Source organism: Hypanus sabinus, chromosome X2 (assembly GCF_030144855.1).
Source record: "Hypanus sabinus isolate sHypSab1 chromosome X2, sHypSab1.hap1, whole genome shotgun sequence".
NCBI classification, from domain to species: Eukaryota; Metazoa; Chordata; class Chondrichthyes; order Myliobatiformes; family Dasyatidae; genus Hypanus; species Hypanus sabinus.
In genome coordinates this window covers 43,819,380-43,846,893 of record NC_082739.1, presented here as the reverse complement: position 1 = coordinate 43,846,893, position 27,514 = coordinate 43,819,380, and the positions used below count along the sequence as shown (strand labels likewise).

The 27,514-nt window shown below is 39.4% G+C and overlaps 1 protein-coding gene across 7 annotated transcripts in view; it reads right to left on the bottom strand.

Moving 5' to 3' along the window:
* The window catches only part of LOC132385266 (otoancorin-like), a 128,708-nt gene that overhangs the window by 63,460 nt on the left and 37,734 nt on the right, over positions 1-27,514 (bottom strand). For 5 of the 7 annotated variants that reach the window (XM_059957287.1, XM_059957288.1, XM_059957289.1 and 2 more), the window contains 8 exons: positions 24,793-24,897; positions 18,759-18,793; positions 10,712-10,878; positions 8,939-9,102; positions 3,993-4,129; positions 2,443-2,576; positions 1,511-1,622; positions 1,130-1,345 (listed from right to left, as the gene is read on the bottom strand). In XM_059957287.1, the coding sequence (XP_059813270.1) occupies positions 1,130-1,345; positions 1,511-1,622; positions 2,443-2,576; positions 3,993-4,129; positions 8,939-9,102; positions 10,712-10,878; positions 18,759-18,793; positions 24,793-24,897 (1,070 nt within the window). The remainder of the gene's footprint in view (positions 1-1,129; positions 1,346-1,510; positions 1,623-2,442; positions 2,577-3,992; positions 4,130-8,938; positions 9,103-10,711; positions 10,879-18,758; positions 18,794-24,792; positions 24,898-27,514) is intronic. The other 2 variants (XM_059957291.1, XM_059957292.1) reach the window with 1 other exon arrangement.

The following is a 27,514-nucleotide window of genomic DNA, read 5'->3' as shown; positions in this document are numbered from 1 at the left end:
GGAGTAATTCAACAGTGGATCGCCAAAAAGCAGCAAGCTGGTCCAACCAGCTTATTACTCAGAAATAGAGACATCAGAAGTCTAAAAATAATGTTGGCAAAAGGGTAGCTGATAAGTGCTCATATTTAGCTTTCTTGAAATTTTAAGTTCATCCGAGCTAGCTTGTTAAATATAAACAAAAAAAATTCTGCAGATGCTGGAAATCTGAATTAGTTATTGGCTGAAAGATTGGGCAATCTTTACAAACCAGCAAATGATAATCAAGGAACAAAAGGAAGGGAGGAACTTAAAGCAGTGTTTCACTTGAGGTAAAGAACTACAATAGATGGGAATAAAGCCGTTAGGTATCGTGGACCTGATCATTGATATTCTAGGACTTTAAGGAAGTGGTTGCAGGATTGTGGATGCTGTCCAACAGGAATGGAAAACCATAAGTGTGATGCAAGTTGCTCCAAACACTAAAGGTTAATTAATTAGTGTTTATTGCAAGTGATATGGATTTCAAAAATTGGGAAATTTTGATTACATAGCACTCCTGAATTATTGTGTACAGGTTTGTTACTATTTTTATGGAAGGATCTACTTACATTGGAAGCACAGCAGGAAAAAAAACATGAGGCTGATTTCTGAGATAAAAGGCTTGACAAACAAAGAAAGGCTGAACAACTTGAGTCTAAATTCACTGGAATATAGAAGAAAGGGATGCGATCTGATGGAAACATTTTCTATTCTGAAGAGATTTAACAAGGTGGTGTTGATGGGATGTTTCTCTTGTACAGTATTGCAATGCAGGGGGTACAATTTCAGAAATTAGGAGCCCCCCATTTCAGTTGGAAATGAAGAGGAACGTCTCTCAGAAGGTCATGGCCTTTTGGAATTCTTTACTTCAAAGAACCATGGAGGTGGGCTCATGCAGGTGGCTACTGAGAGGTACTTGAAATCTAAGGGAGCAAATGGGTTGCACAGAACATGGAAACGTAGTAGTTTGTCCAAGATTGGATCAGCAATAACCACAATGAATGCCAGAGGAGGCTTGAGGGGCCGATAGTCTCTGCTCCTATTCATTATGTTCCAGAGTAATGGTTGAATTACATAGACAGTAAAGGTGTAAATTTAATGACATACTCACATTTTTAGATTCTTTGTACTTTTTGACAAGGACCTTGATTTGACCTTTGGACCACCCCTTGATATCCTTCAGTTCACTAAGTGCACCAGCAATGGCATCCTTGGAGATATTGGACACTTGACTGACTTTCAGTCCAACCACTGCAGATCCCAGTTCTCTTATTAGCCCAGCAGTCAATTGATTGACAGTAACATTCTCCACAATCTTCCGATAGATCTGTAGAAACACACGCAAGAAATACATCATGTGTCCTTTGACAGAAATATAAAATCTGATTAGGTTTTGAAATGAAACATAAACTATATTCAAGTTTATGAGCTATATTCAAGGTGATATCTTATTCACTACCAGGCACTCAACATATCATAAATAGGGCATCACCTCCTTTATCTTCCTTGTGCAGTTGAGCAGTTTGTTCTGCAAAGTCATTACTGCTCTGTGATTAAATGAATTCACTTGATTGACAGGGTAGAAGCATGCTAGTTGACCAAGTCTGCAGATGAAGAAATAAAAATATATTGGGGTTACAATCTGATTTGATTTAGACTTAGACAAAAAAAATCTCAAGGCAGCAATTAAATCAGCATCAACAGCAGTTTTCCAAATGCACCAAAGCCCATTTCATTCCAAATTAATTATTGTATTAATATAAATAATTGAGGAATGTTCTTAAGTAAATGCAGTGAACTCTCATAGCAAAGGTATTGGAGTGTGAGTTTCTCAGAGAGTGCATTTCCGTTGAAGTTTTGTGGTTCATCCATGTTCAACAATTCTGAAACTGGTTTCTCTGTGGCAAAAGGGATCATAATCTGGACATGGAAGTGTAACTTCGGGCAAAAGCCAGTTTCATTCTCTGTCTCAGCTCATGCCTGAACCCATTATGCTGACTGCTAGGGTATATGGTATGTTGATGTGTTATGAAAGAGATGTTATGAGATTAATTCTCAGGCTTAGCATATAACTATTACCATTTAAATTCACATTCTTTTGATAATATTCTATATTTGATACCTGACTTCAATATCTAACACAGATGGATATTTTATTGCTATTTGAGGTAGTGTCTTCATGTAAAGCAACAAGCGTAGTTGTAAGAGAAGAAATAGTGAAATACGTGGACCTTTCCTGTCATGATCAGGTCATATAGCAGTGAGGTCGGAATAAATCTATCACACAATCTTAGTGTGTGCTGGTATCATCTGTAACAAAGAGTTTTTCATAGTCTATGCCTAGTTAAATGCCCCGGGCAGGTAAAAGTTAAAAAGTCTGCAGTCTGCTAAAGTTATACTTTGAAAATTGAACGATATTCTTACTTGGCAATTACTGTGTCTTCACTGATGTTAATGTTGCATGCTTTGAGTCCTTTGAAAAGAATGCGAGCTTGTACTGGTGTAAGATCAAAGAGCTTGTCTAAAAGGTCGGATGAAAAGTTGAAAAGCTGACATATCTGTAAAGAGTCAAATATTTCAATGCTTAGACAATCTGATAACACATATGGTTGAAGAAGTACATAGAAGTTTATTTTATTGTTGTGATATGATGTGAAATTAATTGTCCAGGTTAGATTTGTTTCAATTACTTATTCCTCAGGAGGAAAATCAAGCAAGCTACGAGTGGCTGGATCTTGAGGTTTGTTTAACCATTGCCATGCTTTCAATAGTTCAGCAGCGGCAAATGCAGATATCTCATGTACATGCAGAATATGATAGAAGTTGAGTTTTATCCAATTCAAGCATTCGTAGGCTCAAAAAAAAATTGAAAAGTAAATGGTAGAAAAACAAAAAACAATCTTTCCTAGTAATTTGTGCTGGGAATGAGTGGAGACTTTTTTGTGACTGATATATGGAACACAACTGTTGTTGGTATGGTACTTGCATAAAAGGACAACTTCATGCACACTTCATTCCTTCTGAGCAGCATTTCAGACATTTCCCTACTTCCACAGGTCATCCAAACATCTTTTCATGTAGCCTAACTTCTCTCCATGAATTGTGTGTTTTCCTTTGCATATACACCTTGATCTCATCCTCGAGCACAATTTCTAAGCTGACGCAAACCAGCACCTCTTTGGAGGTTATTCAGTCAGTACTCTTCCAATTTTGGCAACTACTACCTTCCCATACAACCTCTTGTCTTCTTCTATTGGCAATCATGTCAATTTTTTGCCAATAAGTTGCACCAAGGCTCCAAAAATACATTCAATTTAGTTGGACTTCAGTTCAGATTTGTGGGGTAGGACAGTGTTGATCCGGATCACATACTCTGCTTCCTCAAACCTGCCTGATCAGCCTGATATCCAATCACTGCAGAGAGACTCTTACTCATTCAAATCCTCTCCTCTGCATAGAGCTTCAAAGATGTGCTATGAGAACCTATTTCCCTTACTAATTCCCGAAAAGTATTCTTCTTTTCCTCCTCATGTCTTCTTTTAGGGGAGGGGATGTTTTTATCCTTCCTTGCTCATTTCATTCTTCAAACTTCATCCATCTCTTTCTCGGCCTTGCCCTCTCCTCTTAAAACCCATCCTATTCCTGAACACCAGTGCATTGCGTCTTCCTCCACTCTTTTCCCTTCCTTTCTCCACCCCTGCCCTCCTCTAATGTGCATTACTGGCAGCAATTGCATCAGTGGAAAATGTTTGCTCCTTCTAAAACAAGAAAATTTGGATTCACTGCAGCTTAGGAGCAGAAATGTCAAAATGTAAAAATTGCAAAAACAGATGAAAAATATACATAGAGGATGGAAGGAACTTACAGGTATTTAGCAAGCAAAATAAAAAAAATGAAATCCCGTCTCTGAATAGTTCCGAACATTTTAATACTTAAGTTAAGTTATTCTGTAAATAGTCAAAGCGAATGCTTACCGCACTTGTTTCACCTTGTGCAATACTCTTGAAAGTCGATGTGGGGGCTTGGACAATGAAACGACCAAGTATGTTCAAAACATCGAGAGTAATCCAATTGCCTTTACCCTTCCCCTTATCCTTATCCTTCCCTTGATCTGTCAAAAAGAACAGAAAACTAATTACTGATTACTACAACAACAACCTTAAAATAGTCATGATTCTGATTATTACAACAGTCCTAAAATAGACATCCTAGAATTTGACTTATCAACATTTTAATAACACTACGTCCTTCTTGAGAATGTAGGAGACATACCACATGTTTTTTTTAAATTTCAATACATTTCAGAACTAAGTTATTACATTGGAGGTGTATTTGCCATTTAAGCAGGCAACAATCACAGTTCAATTGTTTATGAAGCTCCAAAGGAAATCAGATAAGATAAATGATTCCATAATTTATTTTAATAACTTAGGTGAACATGAAATATTTGGCAGGAAATAGGGAGAGTTTCTGCTCCTCCTTAAGTTTTGTTTTGTGAAATTACATGCTGATTTGTACTGGCAGACAATATTTTGTGCACTTCTCTGAAAGATTAATCCAATGATCTCTACTGCTTCATGAATTTACACTAAAAGTTGACATCACTTATTTTGTGTGTGGTTTGGGTAGGGAGGAAATTCTGCTCAGATCCTCTGTATATATTTCTACTTGAACTGTGTACATCTGCCCATATACCATATTGATCTGTCCCATTATGGCATATATCTCCAGTATGGCATATATCTGCCCATTACCACATTAACCAGTCCCCTTAATATGTACACCTGTTAATGTACAGAACAAAAGTATTTGGAATTGCATTGGATTACACCTACTTCTGTGTAAATTAAAGGCACATGGATTAACAGGTCTGCATAATCTTATAGATGGGTGCCCCTAAGAGCTTTCCTGTTAGATCTTCCCTTTCCCACTTTCTGCAGGTCTCCTTTGTGCACTGATGACTGGATCCTGACCTAGTCAATGGAACCCAAATTGCTGTACCTGTCCCCCACCCAACTGACAGATTCCTGTGGTGACTGTTCTATGCCACAGACAGAATTGTGAAGACTTACTGTCAACCTGTGACTCACTGCTGGACAGATTCTTCTTTCAGTACATTATAGACAACCTTGCATCATTTAGCCCTGGCTCACTAAGGTCCTTAAACTATGAAGAATAACAGAGTTCCTCCGCTAGCCCCAACATTATTTCTGTGCACACAAAGTGAACTAGGTCATTTCTACTTTTCACTACAGTTTGGAGGATCAATCAAATGCAGCAACAGGTGCGCCCACATGTAAAATACAATGTTTTCCATTGCCTGGTTAACATTGTTTTTGAAACATGGAATGGTTTCGAGGTCATTTCATTGTTACATTGAAGTGTCACAGGGTTAAGCTGTTGGTATGAACTTTGCATAAACTATATCAAATATATATTAATGATTAAGGAGGGAAATAAAGGCATTGTTGTAGATGATACAAAAATAGACCAGAAAGCAAGGTTTGCAGATGCAAACCTTAAATACCTGGAAGTTACTATTTCAGAGGATATGTCTTGGACTCAGCATGTAAGTGCAATTGCAAAGATAGCACAGCAGTGCCTGAGGTCTCTGCAGAGATTTGGCATATCATCACAAACTTAGACAAACTTCTCCAGTTGTGTCGTGGAGAGTATATTGACTGGCTGCATCACGGCCTGATATGGATACACCAATGCCTTTGAATGGCAAACAGGTAGTGGTGATTTGCCCCAGTACATCACAGGTAAAGCCCTCCCAACCATTGAGCACATCTACATGAAACGCTGTTGTAGGAAAGCAGCATTCATCATCAGAGATCCTCACCACCCAAGCCATGCTCTTTTCTTGCTGCTGTCATCAGGTAGAAGGTATAAGAGCCTCAGGACTTGCACCACCAAATTCAGGAACACTTATTATCCCTCAACCATCAGGCTTTTGAACAAAAGGGAATAACTATACTCACCTATCCATATATTGAGATGGTCCCACAACCAATTTTCTCACTTTAAAGACTCTTTCATGTTCTTGTTATTTATAGCTATTCAATAATATTTGCATTTGCACGGTTTGTTGTCTTCTGTGCTCTGGTTGATCTTTTATTGATCCTGTTATAGTTACTATTCTGTAAACTTGCTGAGTATGCCCACAGAAAAATGAAATGAATCTCAGGGCTGTAGGTGGTGACTTATACATACTCCGATACTAAAATTTACTTTGAATGTTGAACTTTGAAATATTTACAGAAAAGATTTAGGTGACCGGATAAAGCATTAACAAGTGGATAATAATAGTGGAAAATGTGAAGTAGTTTGTTTTGGAAGGAGAACATAATGGAGAAAATTTGCATAATGCATTTGCAGAATGGGATTTGGAAGTTGCTTGAGTATGAAGCACGGAAGTCAAGTATGCTGGTGCAGCAACTAATGGGTAAGGCTAACAAAATGAAGGTTGAGCACCTTCGCTCCAACTGGCACAAAAGGCAGGTTCTCCTGGACACCACTCATTTCAATTTGACTTTCCATTCCCATTCTAACAGATGTGTGCCCACATCCACTGCCACAATAAGGAAATACTCGGGTTCGAGGAACGACGCTTCATATTCTGTCTGGGTAGCCTCAAGCCTGGTGGCATGAACACTGACTTCTCTAACTTTGGTTAATTTCTCCCCCTTCCTCTTCTCTCTTTTTCCATTCCCCATTCTGGTTTCCTCGCCACTTCCCTCTTCCTCACCTGATCATCACCTCCCTCTGGTGCTCCTCTTCCTTTCCTTTCTCTTTGTACTGTCTACTGTCCTCTCCTATCAGATCTCTTCTTCTTCTGCCCTTTACCTCTTCCACCTATTTAATCCAAGTTTCTCACTTCATCTTCCCCCTCTTACCCTCTGGTTTCATCTATCATCTGCCAGCTTGTATTTATTCCTCTCCACGCAATGTCTTATTGTGAATTCCACTCCCTTGCTTTCCAGTCCTTATGAAGAGTCTCAGCCTGAAACATTGATCGTTTATTCCCCTCTATCTATGCTGCCTGACCAGTCAAGTTCCTCCAGCATTATGTGTGTGTCGCTCAAGATTTCCTGTATCTGCAGAAACTCTCGTGCTTTTAACAGAATGAAGGCTTTCCTTTTAAGAGGGGTTGTGTACCAGTACGGAAGTCTTACTGCAGCTATACAAGGCACCAGTGAGACCATATCTGGAATCCTATAAACAACTTTGGACTCCCTATTTAAGGAAAGACATCACTTCATTGCAGATGGTTCAAAGAAGATCCACAAGGGTGATTCCCAGACATGGAGGGATGGTCTTACAGGAAAGGTTAAACGTGTTGGTATTCAGCTCATCAGATTTTAAAAGAGTGATATTTGATCTTATTGAAATATGCAAGCTTTTTATCTTTGGAGCTGGACAGTAAATTCTGAGAGTCTGTTTCCTTTCACCGGACAGAGCAGAACCAGAGGCAATGATCTTAGAATACAATAATGCACATTTAAGACTGTGATAAGGAAGAGTTTCTTCTCATGCAAGATTGTAATTTTTTGGAACTGCTTGTCATAAGAACCGTGAGGGTTGAATCTTCAGATATATCCTGAGTGGCCATTTTATTAGGTACTTTGTAGAACTAATAAAGTGGTCACTGTGTGCATGTTTGTGGTCTTCTATTGCTGAGGGACATCCACTTCAAGGTTTGACATGTTGTGTGTTCAGAGATGTTCTTTTTTGCGCATGTGGTTATTTGAGTTACTGTTGCCTTCCTGTCAGCTTGAACCTATCTGGCTATTCTCACGTGACATCTCTCATTAACAAGGTGTTTTTGCCCACAGAATTCCCACTCACTGGGTTTTTTTTTTTGGTTTTCCACACCATTCTCTGTAAGCTCTAGAGACTGTTGTGCATTTAGATCTGAGATACTCAAACCATCCCATCTGGCACCAACAATCATTCCGTGGACAGATCACATTTCTTCCCCATTCTGATGTTTGGTCTGAACAGCAACTGAACCTCTTGATCACGTCTAAATGCTTTTATGCATTGAGTTGCTGCCACATGATTGGCTGATGGATATTTGCATTAATGAGCAGGTGTACTTAATAAAGTGGCCACTAAGCATCTTTAATACTGAGATGAACAGATTTCCTTTCAGCCAGAGAAGAAGGAAAGGCAGGAATATGGACATCAACAGGCCCAAGGGACTGAATGACCTATATTTATTCCTCATTCTTAAGTTTTTGGCTTGATTATGATGTTATGATTGTGTCTTATGCACAGATTCTTTTTGGATGAAAAGGCAGAATTGCAAATTTAGTAATTATTTTCATAAATGAACAAGTAATTCTTGAAAAACTGAGTATAGTAAGAATCATCTGCAAGGAGCAGGTGTAACAATTGCAAGGATTGCTTTTCCCATGACTTCAATGTATACAGTATAAAGATTATAATTATTGTTTTATTATAAATTTGACAGTCTATGAAGATTTCATGGGAGATATAGTATATATTTCTCCATACAAAGATGTAAATTAAACTAATTCTCACTGTCGTCCAGAGTTCTTTGGTACCGTATCGTTCTTAAAGTGAAACTCAGTTTTCTATTTTGATGAAATTGCAATTGGTAATGTGCTGGAATTATCAGATGAGCACATAATTGCTGAGAGTAATTTTAATATATTAATTCCATAGACTCTGCCTGTGCAGACACTGAGAATAACAAAAAAGACAGAGAAAATAACTGCCTTTTTCTCCTTCCTTCTTTCTCAGTTGAAGTGTGATATTTTAAGTGTGACATTTCAAATGTGATGCCAAGGGGAAATGCTGAAAGCTGAGAGATGGCACCATTTCAAGATTTTTATATAAGTGTGTTTACTCATGCTTTCTATTAATCCAGACAATGTTTGCTGTTTGTTACCTTTAACTTTGCCTGGATCACCCTTTGGGCCTTTATCATTGGTTTCTTCCATCGTGTTCATTCCATATAGTCCTGATTTTGTGTAAATAGCTTCCACCCACTTATAAATCTGCTTCCTGGTACCAGGAATAAGGTTATCATATTCTTCATTCAGGACCTTCATTCTGTAATGAAAAGTTAATCAGTGTACAATATAATAACACAGTAAAAACAAATAAAAGCACTTTGATAAATGATTTTGGAAGGCTTATATGGTATATACGTATAATTGGTGATGATACAAATGAAGATGATGATACTTCCTGCACAACAAAACTTAACTGATCACTAAATGCCAATGCACCCGTCACACCACTCTATCCCTGGACTCTGCAGCATTAAACTGGGGAATCCATCTCTCTGAACATAAACCATCCAGGGATTTCATAGAGTCCGAAACTCTGTTTATTTGAAGGAGAAATCCCAAGAATTATCAGAGAAGTGGTAGTTAACTTGTCTCTTTTTATGAGCACAGAGACAACCAGATAGAAGCAGATGCATCAGACCATGGCCACACTGACCACCCATTTGCACTCATCCTGAAATTAACACCATTTTTATTTCCCCCATACTCTTGTCTTCCCAGATTCTACTACTCACCAACCTGTTTGGAGCAACTTTCAGTGGCAGACTAACGTACCCACTCGCATGTCTTTGGGATGTGGGGAAGAAACTGGAGCACCCAGAGGAAATACACACATACATAAGGGAGCATGCAAACTCCACACAGACGGCACCTGAGGTCAGGACTGAACCCACATCCCTGGCACTATGAATCACTGCTGTGTGTGATGCTTGACTCCTTTTTTCATGATTTCTTCATTATTTAATGCCTTATATTTTTGCTTATGTTTAAATCATTAATTGGTTTTATCCATTTACTACAATGAGATACATTTAAAAACTGTTAAAAATGCTCCTCAGTTTTGAGAGGAGTGGGAACTCAGCATTGATTATCTAAAGCCTAATCACTGTAGAGGACACACACCTTTCAAGGTGAAGGATCAATTTGCCCGACTTTCTTTATCTGGTCCAGGTATGAGTGGGTAGTGGCGTTAGATTACATGTTGCGATTAATGTCCCCACCAACATATATGTTCTCTGAACAATGAAGGCTGCATTAAGAATGTCTTTACAAACAATTTGAAGGATTCAAACTGGGGTCCACTGTTCCTTGAGGGGTAACACAGTGATCATAAATATTTTAATTCCCATCCATTGTGGATTTCCAGTGGTTGAGTGAATTGGGAATTCATGCAAGGATTGATTTCTATATTGGCTATTTTGTCCTTTGCCAATACAAACTATTTCCTGCAAGAATAACATTGTTTATTTATTGGCTAATGTGTGCCATCTCTGCTTGTTGGGATAAGAGAGGTCTTGGGAGTGTGTTGATTGTACAGCAGGTTACATCATCTAACTATTTGAAGTAAAAGTTTAAGTTTAATTGGCATTCGACCAAATATGAATACCCATGAATACAGCCAAATGAAAACTAGGTTCCAAACCTCTAAACCTCATTTCACCAGATGACCCCACCACCCCAAATTTTCACCATATTCATCCCGCTCAACCTACGATATTTGTTAATATAAAGGCACCTGGGCTTGAGGAAATTACAGGACAGAAGAAAAGAACAAGACAAAGATAACATATTAAAATATGCTTTTTCCTTAATTGTGCATCATTAAGCATTCAAGAACATTTCATCGTAAAAATTCCTGCAACACTTACAGTTTCCTCAGATTGGAAAGACTAACATTAGGGCTGAATGATTTGACGCAGCCTGGATTCAGAGTGCTGATCGATTCTGTAAGGCTTTCAAGAAAATCCGTGATATTGCCTGGAGCACTGAGGTTGTTCCTTAGATCCTTTTCCCATCCATGACATTGGTCTAATCTCTAGAATTTAGAAGGCAGAAAATGTTAAATTGCACAATTTCAAATGTCTTTGGAAGAGGAAGAAAACATATAATCATGATATGGTTTGTCTTATATTCACTGTAATCTATACAAGAATATATTATCTAAAACATTTCATTTAGATTTTGCTACATTGCTACATATTCATTGTTTTCAGATTTCTCACAAGACTCCCCAGAGGAAGTTCATCCCATCATGTATTGTTTTTAATTAGCAGTTAGCTCTTTGAATATGCATTAATATTTCCCCCTCATTTTATTTACTCCCAAATGTGCCAATTCTTGGATACAATTGTTTGCCTGTTTTCAGGCCCCATGAACCTAATGTGCTAAGCTCTAATCATTCATCCCCATGATTTTTTTTCTGGTGCTAAATTGAACCTAACAACTGTTTCAAAAAGCCTCAAAATTAAACCATGAAACCTGTTATTACCAGTTTTAGAACAGTATTAGTGGGTGGATGCAACATTTTGGGAGTAATGAGAAGTAGGAGTCAAGTTTCCGACATTATTAATTTCTTTCCTCATTTCCTTAAAGAGGCGCTTCATGATACAATTAGCCTGCTGGTCAAATTTCAGATAGAAATGGCTCTCAGTGTCAACATCAGGGTCATTTTCACTCTCAAGCACTTTGCCTCAGGAACCTTCTGGATGCCTCTGCCGATATCTACATTTTAGGCAATCCCTTACATTTGAAGATGACTTAGTTCCAGCTTTGGGGATTCTGCAGTGGCTAATGAGGCTACTTCAGGACCTCGAGACTTCAGGAGGTGCAGACAGATGTATAGCAGTTAGTGAAGTGATAACCTTCTTCCATTAATTTTACTATGCATGGATTTGAGTTTCCTGGATTTTCCTTTTCCAATATGAATGCTCATGAGCCAGGGGTTCAGAGGAATCGGTGGAGATATTTGTATTTCTTCAAGGGGGATTTCAACACTTCAGTGTTTTCCTACAGATATGCCTGGTTTGAGCTGGAGAATAAAAGGCCTGCTTCAGAGGCCTGGGCATGTAAACACTATGGCCTTCTCAAAAGAACAAATTGATTAACTGGAGCCTCAGCAATGGAAGTGTTAGCCTGGGAGGGGAGACTAACAGTGATTTTCTTATCCTTCCAGTGAATTTTGGGCATTTTATGGAAACAGCATTAGCGGTTCTTTTCCCATTCTTTGGAATACTGACTGCAGGAGGTCCAAGTTCTAAAAGCAGACAGGATAGGGATTACTGGTGTCTGGTACACTCTTAATTTTGTGCCAGGTATGAGATCTTTGTCTTCATATGGTCTTTTCATCAACTGAGAAAAGGTTTTGCTGGTGCACTGAAGGCAGCAGTGGATTTCATCATCTGCTTCTGTTGTTTCCGAGATATGTGAGAGATGGTGCATGTTTTCCAACAACTGACTGTGAACCTGTACTGTTGGAGACAGTGTCATGTACTCCGGGCAGGTCAGTAGTGAACCTTTTGCATTGACTAAAGGTCACACATTGTCATAGACTTCACAGAATGAGCCCATGATGGCTTAAGTTCAGGCTCCAAATGTGTGCAATCAGGGCATTGCTTCTACTCACCAACTGAGGTTCAGATTGCCCTGATGGATGTATGACTTTTTGCTGATCTCCACTCCACTGCAGAAGTCAAGATTCGTTCTTCTGCTAAAGTGGGAATCCGTTATGCAATGTGTGCATTCACACATGTAATGAGCATTTGACAAAACTGCATGCGTCCCAAGAGAGCTGGTATTTATGGAAGGCACTAAGGCTTTTAGAGATTCAGCCTCCAAACCTCCGAATACCTTACCACGGAAATGCCTGCAAAAAGTAGTGGATACAGTGGATACGTCATCATGGATAAAGCCCTCCCATTGAGAACATCTATACAGAGCACTGTTGCAGGAAAGCAGCATCCATCATCAAGGACACCCCACTCCAACCTTCCAGGGCATCCTTTCTTCTTGCTGCTTCCATCAGGAAGAAGGTACAGGAATCTCAGAACTCACACCACCATGTTCAGGAACAGTTATTACCCTCAGCCATCAGGCTCTTGAACCAGAGGAAACAACTTGACTCACTCCATCACTGAACTGTTCCCACAAACTTATAGACTCACTTTCAAGGTCTCTTCATCTCATGTTCTTGATACTTATTGCTAATTTATTTACTATTATTACATTGTTATTTTTTCTCAGCTCAAGCTGGTAAAACCAGAGGTATGGGCACATCCAAGCACACTCATTTCTCAATTGCTAAGAACATTCTGAATCATCCAAAGGTTATTCAGAGCCATCCATGGTTTTCTGGAGATTATCCCTTTTTTCCTTCTATTTGTATGTGAATGGTTTGTTATCTTTTGCACATTGGTTGTTTGCCTGTTCTCTTGGGCATGGTCTTTCATTGTTTCTATTGTGTTTCTTGTATTTACTGTAAATGCCCACAAGAAAGTGAATCTCAACATTGTATATAGTTGAATATATGTACTTTGATAAATATTGCTGTGCAGGCCTAGATGTTTAATGCTATTTTGTAGTGACTTTGGGATGAAAGCAGTTGTAGATATTACTATCAGGACAGTGTACAGTGTACCCTGTTCACGTTCCATAGTCTTTCAATTTCCTCTTTTAATTCAGCACATTTCTAGTGCTTAGAGTGTCAGCCTGGAAAATGCCTCAGCTTATTTTGATAATGGTGGCAGTTCTTCTCTTGTTGGTAATAGATAGGGTGAATGTAGTACATCAATGTTTCATCAGATGTTGTAGGAATTTCACAAATATTGGGTATCCTTTATATATATTTTCTATTAACAATGAGCATGCAAAAGAATCAAATGACTTTTGGGAGACAATATAACAATGTGAAAGGTTTCTATTTTTCCAATGGGCCTGAGTAAGAAGTACAGAATCTATTATCAGTTGTTCTGTGCATCCTTTCACATCCTTACGGCATCCTTTCTGCTCTTCTGTAAGTATATTTTGGTTACTTAAGAGACTGGTGATTAGTTGTGAGATGCATGATGCTACAATTGTCCATATAGTTTGTAAACAAATAATAGGAGAATAGTTTGGTGGGTCATTTCTGATTTCTCCTTTAGGTAACAGGTATATTTTATCTTCTATCGAAATTTTGAGCACCTTTTTAGGATTTTTAAGACAACTGTTAATATGTATGGATGAAGTCAAGTAAATTTTTCATACCAATAATTATGAATATTATCACTGCCAATACTTTACCACTTGTGGTATTTTTTACAACCATTTTTAGCATATCCATTGTAACTTCAGATGTTTGCTTGTCTTCAATTGTGTGAGTGCATTCATTTTCCTCCATAATCCAACATGCTTCTTAATTGCATGTTGCCCTGCTTGATTAGTTATCAGACCAAAAGTTCATTATCTTTGTTGGTTATTCTGTGCTAGGCTTGGTAACATATTGGTGCATCGAATTTAGTTTCAATGTCCTGTATGAACCTTTTTCAGTGTTTCTGAACTGATAATTCTGTTTTCTTCATCTGGCAAATTTTGTGTATCTATTTTGTCTGGCTTTGTACACACCAAGCTTTTCTTTGAGCGTATCTATAAATTCTACAATGTTTCGTTAGATTGATCACATTGTGTATGGACCTTATATTTCCTTAGCTTTTTCCTTAATCTCTTGCTCTGGTTATTCATTTTACACTCCATTAGGTGGAGTATTATTGTTCCTTTTTTCTTTCTTTTTGTATTTAGACAGTTTGTTATCTTTTGCACTTTGGTTGTTTGCCTATTCTCTTGGATGTGGTCTTTCATTGATTCTACTGTTTTTCTTGTATTTACTGTAAATGCCCGCAAGAAAATGAATCTCAGCATCGTACATGGTTGAATATATTTACTTTGAAAATAAATTTACTTTGAACTTTGACTTTCTTGGTAAGTTACTGCTTTATATTAAAAAGAAACTACCTTTTTGTGTCCCGGTCTTATGAAGCTTACACAAGCTCCTCCATGAACACCCCCCGCCCCTACCAGCTCTGGCACCACCCTCCCTGTAACATGCCACCCATTTCTTGCCAAAACCTCAGTGAAGGAAAGGAGCTGGTCTGCATTGTGATGGGACCTTTATAGGACTCCTTGAGCTCAGAGCTGTGAGGAAAAGTGGAGAGGTTTTTAGTGCTGTCTCTTCTGCCTGTACTTGTTTTGCATTTATTTCCAATCTGATGAAACTGGGACCACTTGTTCTTTCACAAGCTTTCTTCTGGTAATTTCTGCGACTTAAATTTAGGATAGTTCCATCCTGCTTGAGTCTCTTTCTTCTTGTCCTTTGATATTAACACGTTAACACTATTTTGAGAAGACAGCTCTCTCTACCTGCCAATTAAATGCTGAAAGCACATAGCAATGTGATACATGGGATGCCATTAAGCATTGAGGCAGGAAGGTGTCCCGAACTCTGCACATTAATGTGGCTGAGTCCTTAAAAAGCATCTGGCTTGTGGCTTCGGTGTTTTTAAAAATGTATTTTTTTTGCAAGTGGGCAGCAATATTGTGATTCAGATCTATGTAGTTGAACGTCTTGCCAGAAACAAATTTTAGATTTTGCATGGATGTTGATATGAAGTAGACAAACTGGTTGTCAGAAGGCCAGTACCAGGATTTGCAAAGATTGTGCAAGTGTTTGCCTAGAAATGTGCAAACTCAGTTAATATAACATTAATATGCTTCACAACAGTTTCTTTAGCAAGTTGTAGAGATCAGTTTCAAGGCTGAGGTGTCAGTGAAATATTCAACCACAACATAATCATGACTTATTAACACTGTGAAATCATTAAAAAGGGTAATTAGCCACTCCTGTAGCTTAGCAAACAGTGCAGAGTAGAAATTAAGCCAGGTACCTACTTGAAATATGTAAGTTCTCAGAATATTCTGCACAATGAAATCTGAGACTATTTTTAAAAACATTCAAAAGAATTTTTCTGCATTTAGGTAGGAATATTTTCCCCTTGTCTGCATTCAGTAAGGAAGTGTACTTACTAGCCTTGTTCACCAAGGGGACTTGTTTATGAACATTTAATGCATTTTTCAATGTAAAAAAATATTCATTTTCCAGAATAACAATTATTAAAGTCCAATACTGAGTAACCTGAATGCCTTGCTCTTAATGTAGCCTGAATCCATGGCATGCAAATAATTACTTCTTTAAAGGGAATGTGATGGTTATCAGTTACCTATTGAACTATGTTTTCTCATACTAAAAGTCATACTCATTTTAACAAATCTATTGGTGATTTCAATTGCATGCTATTATTATCTTATTAGGCTTGCAGGCAGATTTCCTGGCTTTATGAGCACTGTAATTACTAAGCAATTATTCAATGTTACAAAACTGCAATCATTATATTATAATCAACACAGTCTGACAGGCAACTGTTAAAATACCAGCGTTTCCAGGTGTCATCAATAATTAACCCTTAGTGTGCTTGCCACAGCCTTGAATTGTTCTGTTAACTGGAAGCAGTGCCTTTTATTACGTTAGTTACACATTATACATTTGAAGGATTTAATCATTACAAGAGCGATATTCAATCTGAAATATTCATCAGGGCAATGAACAATGGGAAACAAAGGCACCATCTTTCCCTCTCCTTCCCCCATTCCAGACCCTTCCATTACCCTATTTTTGCCGTGTGACATTGAGAGACAGTCTCATTGCAATCACCTCACCCATCCTACAACATCCTTTGCATTATAGCCACCATCTCAAGCGGAAACAGCCTCTTCACAATGATACACATTCCTACATTTCTGAGCTGGTCTTCTGACCCCATATGTTCCTGACCACAAAAGTTGCCTACTTCTACCTCCATAATATCACCCATCTCCATCCTATATGAACCGATTTGATGCTGAAATCTTTGTAAATGTTAATCCTGGCTCAACTATCAAACAAATATTCTATAATCCTTCACTCAACATAAATAATATTGCTGTACTCTTCTATTCACTTCAACATGTCTTTTCTTCACCATCTTGAATCCCATAACCAATTTCTATTTCATTATACTTTCAACAGTTTTTAAAGCCTCCTTAAGCTTTACTTATTTGTCTTAGTTTTTCATGTTAACTAATATATCCATTTTTGGTTTAGTGTCCAATTCTGTGATGATCTGTGGATATTTCCTAATGTTAAAACTGCAGTATGAATTAAAATTGCTGTAGTATTAACTTAACATTGTTGAAAATGTAATTAACTTGAGATCTCCTAAAGAATTAAGAGATGAACAAAACACCAGATATGTTGTTAAGATATCAGGTAGAAAGCTTCTGGATTAACCCATAATCTATTACATACAGTAATACATCAATCGGGTGCTTTACCTGTATAATGTGCCTTTGAATCTAGGCAAGGCTATATCAACTGATGCCCCTATTTTAGGTTTCATTACCCAGTGACTTGAACTGTCATTTTTTGTGATTGAATGGCAGGTGAGATCAGAATCAGAGAGAAAGGTGTGAACGCCATTCAAGTTCATAGATAAAGAATAATAACATTGTAAGGTCTCAAGAGAGTTAGTAAACAAATTGTCAGGCTCTTCAGCAGGTGTAAAGAGAAGGGAGATGGAAATCATCTTCACCCTTACCCTTACCCATACCAATTTCCATTCAGTTGCAATTCCCTTGCATTTTTGACATACATAGACTCTTGTTTAAGAATGCATCGATTTTAAATTTCCCACTAATGTTTTATAATTTATTTTGTCTTATTTCTTCTTACCCTTATAATCACTGCTGCCACATATTCCTCAAGGTATCTGCACTTGTCCAATTCTCAGCTCTAAATTACCCAACCATAAACAGCGAAGTTTTCAGGTACCAAGGCCCCAGACTCCGGAGGTAGTTCCCAAAACCTCTCTAAACTCAACACTACTTTCCTTCATGAAGGTGATTCTTGAACCTGGTTTCCTTTATCAATCTTTTGACTCACAAAACTAGGTGGCTCAATTGCCAGATTTCTATTCATATTATCTCTGTGAAGATCCACAGGGTTTCTTGTCACATTGAAGGTAATATACAGTACTGTGCAAAAGTCTTAGACACATACAGTATATGTAGCTAAGGAGCTTAAGACTTTGTATATTACTGAAGTAATCTTATGTATTACACTGTACTGCTGCTGCAAAAAGAAACAAATTGCATGATATATGTGAGTGATGATAAACCTGATTCTAATATGGATGTCTGTTATGGACTGAAAGTAGGTAAAGGGCAGGGAGAGGGGAGGAGTTGGAAGCACCAGAGAGACATTCAGTAGTGATCAATAAACCAACTGTCTGGAATCAAATGACCTTGCCTGGTGTCTCAGGGCTGGGCGTGTCTGCACCTGTGCCAAACCCCAGCTCTGGTGCTCCTTCTCTGCCACCTGCGCCCCCCCCCCCCCCCACACACACCAGCTCCACCGCTCACCATTCCCAACATCTTTTGCTCCCACCAGATTTATGCACTCACTGTCCGCTCCACGTTGACAAATGCAGTGGCGTGCAAATGTATGTTTCAGTGGTCTCATCCAGGAATGGTGGATCTCTAATTGGAAATGCAGTACTCATGCAATGTATGTTGTTGTCACAAGCCAGATGTCAATGTAGAGAATTGCAAAAGGAATCTTTCTCAATTCTGCTTGCTAAAGAAACGTGACTGAAAGGTTTCAGTACTGTTGACAATCAAGTGAGTTATTTTTATTGAGACGTCCATAATAACAGAACTCCATGAGCTTGTTGCTATAGAAGTAAGATCAAAGCAAGCAGCTCCAGGGAAATAGCAACTGGAATGCATTATGCTGAAAGACCCGCTCTTCTTCATTCATATTCACTGCCTGAAAATTTGAGTGAATTACGTTACCTTTTTTGAGTCTTTACCACTTCTTTGAGAAGCCACTGTGAATGTCAAACAAGATATGAATGTTAGTAATGTCGGGAAAAAATTGCTATTCATGCACTGTTGTTCATTGATTTATTTGTAATACATAAACATGTCTGCATAGATACATGTTGAAAAGATTCCGAGGTTCTTTAATCTTCTAATCTATAGGGTAAGTAACAAAGTCAGTGCTCCATGACAGTTTGATGGATGATAACAGACTAGATGAAGACACGGGTCAAAGTTGGTGTATTACTCCAGTTAGCTGTATTTTAGCACCAGAAACTGATGTCAATAATAACCTCTAATACAGTCAAAATAGATATTCTCAAACCAAAGGAAGACTGTTCAGGGATTTTGAATTAAACCCAGGTCAGTTTTAGTGTCTACCGATTTGCTAAAGAGCCTGAACTAAAATCATTGCCTTTATTTATATAAAATCAAAAGTAAAATCCCACACTATGCAGAAACAAATGTATGGAGGATATGTCATAGAAAAGTACTGCACAGAAACAGGCCCTTGGGCCCATCTAGTCCGTGCAAAACCATTTAAAATGCCTTCTCCCTTCGACCTGCACCGGGACCATAGCCCTCCATACCCCTGCCATCTGTATACCTGTCCAAATTCCTCTCAAACAAAATTGAGCTGCATGCACCACTTGTGCTGGCAGCTCATTCCACATTCTGATAGAAGAAGTTGCCCCCATGATCCCCTTAAACATCTCACCTTTCACCCTTAACCCATGTCCTCTAATTGCAGTCCTACTCAACCTCAGTGGAAAAAGCTTGCTTGCATTTATCCCTTCTATACTCTACATAATTTTATATATCTCCTATCAAATCTACCCTCAATCTTCTATGTTGCAAGGAATAAAGAGCTAACCTATTCAATCTTTCCTCATAACTCAGGTCCTCCAGTCCCGGCAATGTCCTTCTAAATTTTTTTTGTCCGCTTTCAACCTTATTTACATCTTCCTGTAGGTCGGTGACCAAAACTGCACATAATACTCCAAATTATACCTCACCAATGTTACATACAATTTCAATATAACATCTCAACTCCTGTACTCATTAATCTGATTTATGAAGGCTAATGTGCCAAAAAAGTTTTATTTATGGCTCTACCTACCTGTAACACTATTTTCCATGAACATTTGAACCTGTATTCCCAGATCCTTTTGTTCTTCGGCACTCCACAGTGCCCTAATGATCACTGTGTAAGACCTACCTTGGCTGGTCCTCCCAAAGTGTGACACCTCACACTTGTCTGAATTAAATTCCATCTGCCACTTTTCAGCTCATTATTCCAGCTGGTTCAGATGTCACTAAAAGCCCTGATAGTCTTCCTCGCTGTCCACTGCACCCCTAATCTTGGGGACATCCACAAATTTGCTGATCCAGTTAACCACATTATCATCCGGATCATTGATATAGGTGACAAACAACGGACCCAGCACCAATCCCTGTGGCCACATCACTAGTCACAGGCCTCCAGTACAGAGGCAACCATCTACTACCACTCTTTGACTTCTCCTACAAAGCCATTGTCTAATCCAATTTACTACCTCATCTTGAGCGCCAAGTGACTGAACCTATTTGACCAACCTCCCATGTGGGACCTTGTCAAATGCCTTGCTGAAGTCCATATAGACAACATCCTTGCTTTGCCTTCATCAACTTTCCTGGCAACTTCCTTCCGAAGCTTAGAATACCTTCCAATAACTTTCTCACTGTTGATGTCAGGCTCACCAGCCTATAATATCCTGGTTTATTTTCAGAGCCTTTTTTAAATAGCAGAACAACAGCCAGGAGACAGGGCATGAGCCCATAATTGATTCCATTTTCCTGACTGAAGCTTTGAACAAGATTGGAATCCACAAGGACAAGAGTGGAAAGTGAGTCGGTGCTCAGCGCCATCTGCCTGGTCTCTCTCTCTCCCTCTCATTCATTGCTGCTGGAGGAAGGTGCATGCATTTCGCCGGTCTCCCTCTCCCTCTCGCTCGACGTTGCCAGAGCCTTGGGCAAGGTTTAATCAACGCGGTTTGTGGATTGGATCCTGCAGTTCGTGTTGTATATGTCTCTGGTTCCTGGTTACTCCTTCTTAGTTGCTATTTTGCGCGACTTTGATCGAAGCAGACTGGCTCTGCGGGCTGCAGTCAATCAACGACACAGCGCTAAATTGAACCAGACTGAGCTAAACTGGACATTCCTGAACAGTTTCATTGATGTTTTATATTCTGTGTGTTTTTCACTTTTTTTTTGCCATTTGCGCAATTTGTTTTTTTTTGCGCGTTGGATTTTTGATGTTTTCTTTCCAAGGTGTTTCTTTGTTTCTTGGCTGTCTGTGGGATGAAACATCTTAGGCTTGTATACTGCAGACATTCTTTGATAATAAACACACATTGATTCCTTGAACATTAGCTATCCTCCTATCATCCGGTACCTCAGCTGTTGCTCAGGATGATTTAAATACCTCTGCTAGGTTCCCTTGCAATTTCTGCACAAGCCTTCCACAGGGTCTGAGAGAACACCTTGTCAGGCTCCAGGGATTTATCCACCCCAATTTGCCTCAAGACAGTAAACACCTCCTCCTCTGTAATCTGTATAGGGTCCATGACCTCACTGCTGATTTACCTCACTCTATAGACTCTGTGTCTGTTTCCTGAGTAAATACCGATGCAAAGAATTCCATTTAAGATCTCCCCCATCTCCCTTGATTACTATCCTGGTCTTTCAGAGGACCAATCTTGTTCCTTTCAATCCTTTTGCTCTTAACATATCTGTAGAATCCCTTAGGACCTTGCTTCACTTTGTCTGCTGGAGCAACTCATATCTTCTTTTAACCCTCCTGATTTCTTTCTCTTCCTTTTTTATATTCCATAAGTACTTCATTTGTTACTATATCTGCTATGCATCTCCCAACTTATCTTAACCAGGCGCTCAATATTTCTTGAAAACCAAGGTTCTCTAAACCTGTGATCTCTGCCTTTTATTCTAAAAGTTTCACTTTTGAAGGACTCCCACTTACCAAGTACACCTTTGCCAGAAAACAGCCTGTCCCAATAAACAGTTGCCAGATCCTTTCTGATACCATCAAAATTGGCCTTTCTTCAATTTAGAATTTCAACCCGTAGATTAGACTTATCCTTTAACATATTTACTTGAAAACTATTGGCATTATCATCACTAGATGCAACCTGTTCCCCTACCCAAACCTCTGTCACCAACCCTGTCTCATTCCCTAATAAAAACATAGAAAACCTACAGCACAATACAGGCCCTTTGGCCCACAAAGCTGTGCCAAACATCTCCCTACCTCAGAACTACCGAGGCTTTACCCATAGCCCTCTATTTTTCTAAGCAGCATGTACCCATCCAGGAGTCTCTTAGAAGACCCTACCATTTCCGCCTCCACCACCACCGCCAGCAGCCCATTCCACGCACTCATCACTCTCAACGTAAAAAACTTACCCCTGACATCTCCTCTGTACCTACTTCCAAGCACCTTAAAATTATGTCCTCTTGTGGCAGCCATTTCAGCCCTGGGAAAAAGCCTCTGACTATCCACACGATTAATGCCTCTCATCATCTTATACGCCTCTATCAAGTCACCTCTCATTCTCCGTTGCTCCAAGGAGAAAAGGCAGAGTTCTCAACCTATTCTCATAAGTCATGCTCCCCAGTCCAGGCAACATCCTTGAAAATCTCCTTTTCACCCTTTCTGTGGTTTCCACGTCCTTCCTATAGTGAGGCAACCAGAATTGAGCACAGGACTCCAAGTGGGGTCTGACCAGGGCCCTATATAGCTGCAACATTACCTCTCGGCTCTTAAACTCAATCACACGATTGATGAAGGCCAATGCACAATATGCTTTCATAACCACAGAGTCAACCTGCACAGCAGCTTTGAGTATCCTATGGACTCTGTCCCCAAGATTTCTCTGATCCTCCACACTGCCAAGAGTCTTACCATTAACACTATATTCTGCCATCATATTTGACCTACCAAAATGAACCACCTCACATTTATCTGGGTTGAACTCCATCTGCCACTTCTCAGCCCAGTTTTGCATCCTATCAGTGTCCCATTGTAACCTCTGACAGCCCTCCACACTATCCACAACACCCCCAACCTTTGTATCATCAGCAAATTTACTAACCCATCCCTCCACTTCCTCATCCAGGTTGTTTATAAAAATCATGAAGAGTAGGGGTCACAGAACAGATCCCTGAGGCACTCTACTGGTCACCAACCTCCATGCAGAATATGACCCGTCTACAACCACTCTTTGCCTTCTGTGGGCAAGCCAGTTCTGGATCCTCAAAGCAAGGTCCTCATGGATCCCATGCCTCCTCACTTTCTCAATAAGCCTTGCATGGGGTGATGCACCATCAATAACTCTCCAAGACGTGAGGCGAGATATCGGCTTTTATTGACTGGAAGAAAGAACAAGCAGTAGTTGACCACCATACTACATCCTGGAGACTGAGGGCCGGGCTCAGGCCTCAATTGCCTTTATACCAGGGTCTGTGGGAGGAGCCACAGGAGCAGTCAGCAGGGGGGGGGGGGGCGGTGTCCAGACAGGTATATGTAGTTCACCACATGGGGTACCTTATCAAACGCCTTGCTGAAATCCATATACACTACATCTACTGCTCTCCCTTCATCAATGTGCTTAGTCACAACCTCAAAAAATTCAATCAGGATCATAAGGCACAACCTGCCTTTGACAGAGCCATGCTGACTATTCCTAATCATATTATGCCTCTCCAAATGTTCATAAATCCTGCCTCTCAGGATCTTTTCCATCAACTTACCAACCACTGAAGTAAGACTCGCTGGCCTATAATTTCCTGGGCTATCCCTACTCCATTTCTTGAATAAGAGAAAAACATCTGCAACCCTCTAATCCTCTGGAACCTCTCCTGCCCTCATTGATGATGCAAAGATCATTGCCAGAGGCTCAGCAATCTCCTCCCTTACTTCCCACAGTAGCCTGGGGTACATCCCGTCTGGTCCCAGTGACTTATCCAACTTGATGCTTTCCAAAAGCTGCAGCACATCCTCTTTCTTAATAGCAACATTCTCAAGCTTTTCAGTCCACTGCAAGTCATCCCTACAATTACCAAGATCCTTTTGGATAGGAGATCAAGTTTTGCACACTCTCCCACTGGGACTTCTATGTACTGATTAAGGACATTTTCCCTGTCTGGTAACGCCAATCCCTCCATTAATCCTTCCCATTCTATCGCACCTAAAACAACGGATCCCTGGAATATTGAGCTGCCAGTCCTGCCTCTCCTGCAACCAATGTCATTAATGGCTACAACATCATAATTCCAGGTACTTATCTATGCCCTGAACTCATCTGCCTTTCCTAGAACACTTCATGCATATACACAACCCAGAATATTGTAGGTTGATAGGTTCTGCTAATTTCCCTTGCAGCTCTCACCCAAAATCAGCCAGATGAACACTATACAATAGATTAAGGAATTTCAAGAACATATCTTCATATTGTCTCGTGACACCGAGGAAGACCATTTGGCCAATCTGGTCTGTGCATCCTTCGGTCAATCCCGTCAATTGCATTTCTCTGCAAGGTGCTCTTTCTCCTACCATCTTAACTAAACTATCTGGGGATAATTTACAGTTGCCAATTAACTTTATAACTGCCAGAATTCCAAGGGAAAACACACATGTTGTCATAGGGGAGGTTTAGAGACTGCACGGATGGCATCAAAGGTCAGGGTAAACTGTGAGTAAATTGGAGGACTCTTAAGGCAGCAACACTATCCACAGCACCATCTTGCTGTCCAGGTTCCAAGTTACAGTCAAAGCAACTTGAATTGCACATTGTCAAATTGAACTGACTAGTGTTTTGAAATGTATGCAATGAAATTAATCAAAAAAGTTGGAAAAATAGCACCAGGGAAGAAATGAAATCACACCTCTGTAAGAACTCAATTACATCACAAATCGCCAACTCTCCCCAAGCTGGATATCATAATTTACCTGTTGTCTGACTGATCAGGTACAAGCAGAAAATGAAGATGATGACATCAAATTTCAGTCCCATTCTCGTCAACACTCCGAATTTTGACATTAACAGTGAAAGCTCTATCAAACAAAAAAAAAATGCCAATGAATATAACATTTTACTTATTGATTGTAACTTCTGTATTTTCAATAATTGGTCTAATTTATTAATACCAGAAACAATTATACAAGTTGAACTTCAAATCAAAGCACATATTTTAAAGTAGAAACTTAAAAATAATAGTGATTATCATGTAACTGTATCATACTGAAAATATAAAAGGAAAATATCTTTTGAGTTGCTCGAACTAAATATCAGTCATGATACTAATAAAAAATAGTGCTGTTCTGGTATTAATTTCACACCCAATCATTATTTCAAACTGGATTTTAGCCAATTTTGTTCTCTTTTTGAGGGGGATCCAATTCACCTTGAACAGTAAGTGCAATCAATCAAAATAAGTAGGTGCAAACCATTTTGCAGGCATTGGATATTTACATCCTTTAAGTGAAATATTATGTAAGATTAAAACAGTGTTTTGATGTCTTTCATCTTACGGCATCAAATTACAGGCAAACAAAATAAGTCTAAATTCAAGAAATGACTGTACTTGTCAGGTGGGAGGAACTAAAATGCATTTGTAATATAATATTACTATAAAAATGACAAGTAATTGCAAATAAAAATATTGTGAAGTATATTTAACTGTCCTGGACCCAGCAAGTAAGTGCAATTGCAAAAGAAAGCACGGCATCGCCTCTACTTCCTTAGGAGCCTGCGAAGATTCGGCATGACATCTAAAAGTTTGCCAAACTTCTATAGATGTGTAGTGGAGAGTATATTGACTGGCAACATCACGGCTTGGTATGGAAGCAACAATGCCTTTGAATGGAAAATCCGAAAAAAGGTAGTGTGTTCGGCCCAGTACATCATGGGTCAAACCCTCCCAACCATTGAGCACATCTGCATAAAATGCAGTCATAGGGAAGCAGCCATCATCATTAGAGCTCCCCATCACACAGACCCTGCTCTCTTCTGCCACTAGAATTAGTTTGTTGCATGCCATAGCATGGTGAGTTGTCATGATGTCTCCAAGCACTTACATAGAACACAATACATCACACCACAGGACAAGGACCTTCTGCCTATGATGTCCGTGCCAAACACAATGTTAAATTAAACTACATCTCTTAAACTGCACAAAATCCATATCCCTCCATTCCCTGCATATTCATGTATTTATCTCAAAGCCTCTTAAATGCCACTATCATATCTTGTTTCACTACTGCCACCAGATACTTAGCACTCCCTGTGTAAAACACTTGTCCTGCACATCTCCATTGAACTTCCTCCATTACCTTAAACCCAAGTCCTCTACAATTTGTAATTTCTACCCTGGAGGAAAAAAGGATTCTGATTGTCTGCCTTATCTATACCTCTCATAATTTTTTTTTAATTCTGTGAGATCTCTCTCAGCCTCTGACACCCAGAGAAAACGAACCAAGTTTGTTCAATGTCTTCTCGAAGGTCATAACCATGAATCCAGGCAGCATCCCAGAAAACTTCTTCTGTACTCTTTCTAAACCCTTCCTGGGATAGAGCACACTATAGTCCAAGTGCAGCCTAATAATTGTTTTATATTGATGCAAGATTAAAGTCAAAAGTGGTGCACATGCTCAAACTGCAGAAATAGCAGTGAGAAATATACACAGAAAATATTGGAATACGTTTGGTTGAGGGTTAAGGTTTGAGAAGTACACTGGTCTAAGTCACTGGTTTTCAGCTAAAAGCTGGATGCTGAGAATCTGAAACAATAAGAGAAAGTGCTAGAGACAGTGTGCAATCTCCCTTTCCAGTAACTGCTTGATCACACCTTTAAATAAAAGCCAAAGGAAATCAACCTTCAAGTTTGTATTTCTGAAGCAAACCACATGAAACATTGCAGAAACTTAAGTTCCCTTTGTTCCATGCCCATTCCTCTTTGAGTACCCTCAAGCCGTACAACAGGTCATGAAATTGGCTTCAAACCCTCTGAGCTAACATCTCAGCAACTCAGTTGGCTGGTCAGCAGCAGAGTAAACAATGGTAGAATAAAGGCAGTGGAGGAATTCAACAGGACATGCAGCATGCATGGAGGATGTGTTCAGGAGTCCAAGAAAGGAGACCAAATTGGTACCAATGGAATCATGGAACCATTGCAATACACTGGCTGGTTCCTGGTAGAGGTACACCACCAGTACCACGCCCTTGTTCCTTTCCTATTATCTGCAAACTTTACTCTCTTACATGTCTACACAATCCCACTGAGGCCTCAAAATAGCATTGCCTTTCCCTTGGGCCAGGAAATGAAAATATTGAGCATCGCACAGAAAAAAATTGTAAATGCTGGAAATATTTAGCAGGTCGGACAGCATGGAGTCAAAGGCTCACCCTTACAAATGCTAGCCTTTGTCTATCTTTCAAGTGATTTTGCCTGACATCTTGAGTGTTTCTAGCATTTCCACTTTTACCCCTCAGCCAGTACTTCAGCAGACCGAAGTGTCTAACTCTCAGAAGAGAGACTGCTGAGACATATGGAAAATTCTTTTCTAAAATAGTTTCCATTTTTCACAGTAATGATAACCATAGACTAAGGTTTCTGGATGCCATGACAGATTTCTGACCTTGTACTTGCAAAGGGAAATGCCACAACAACCC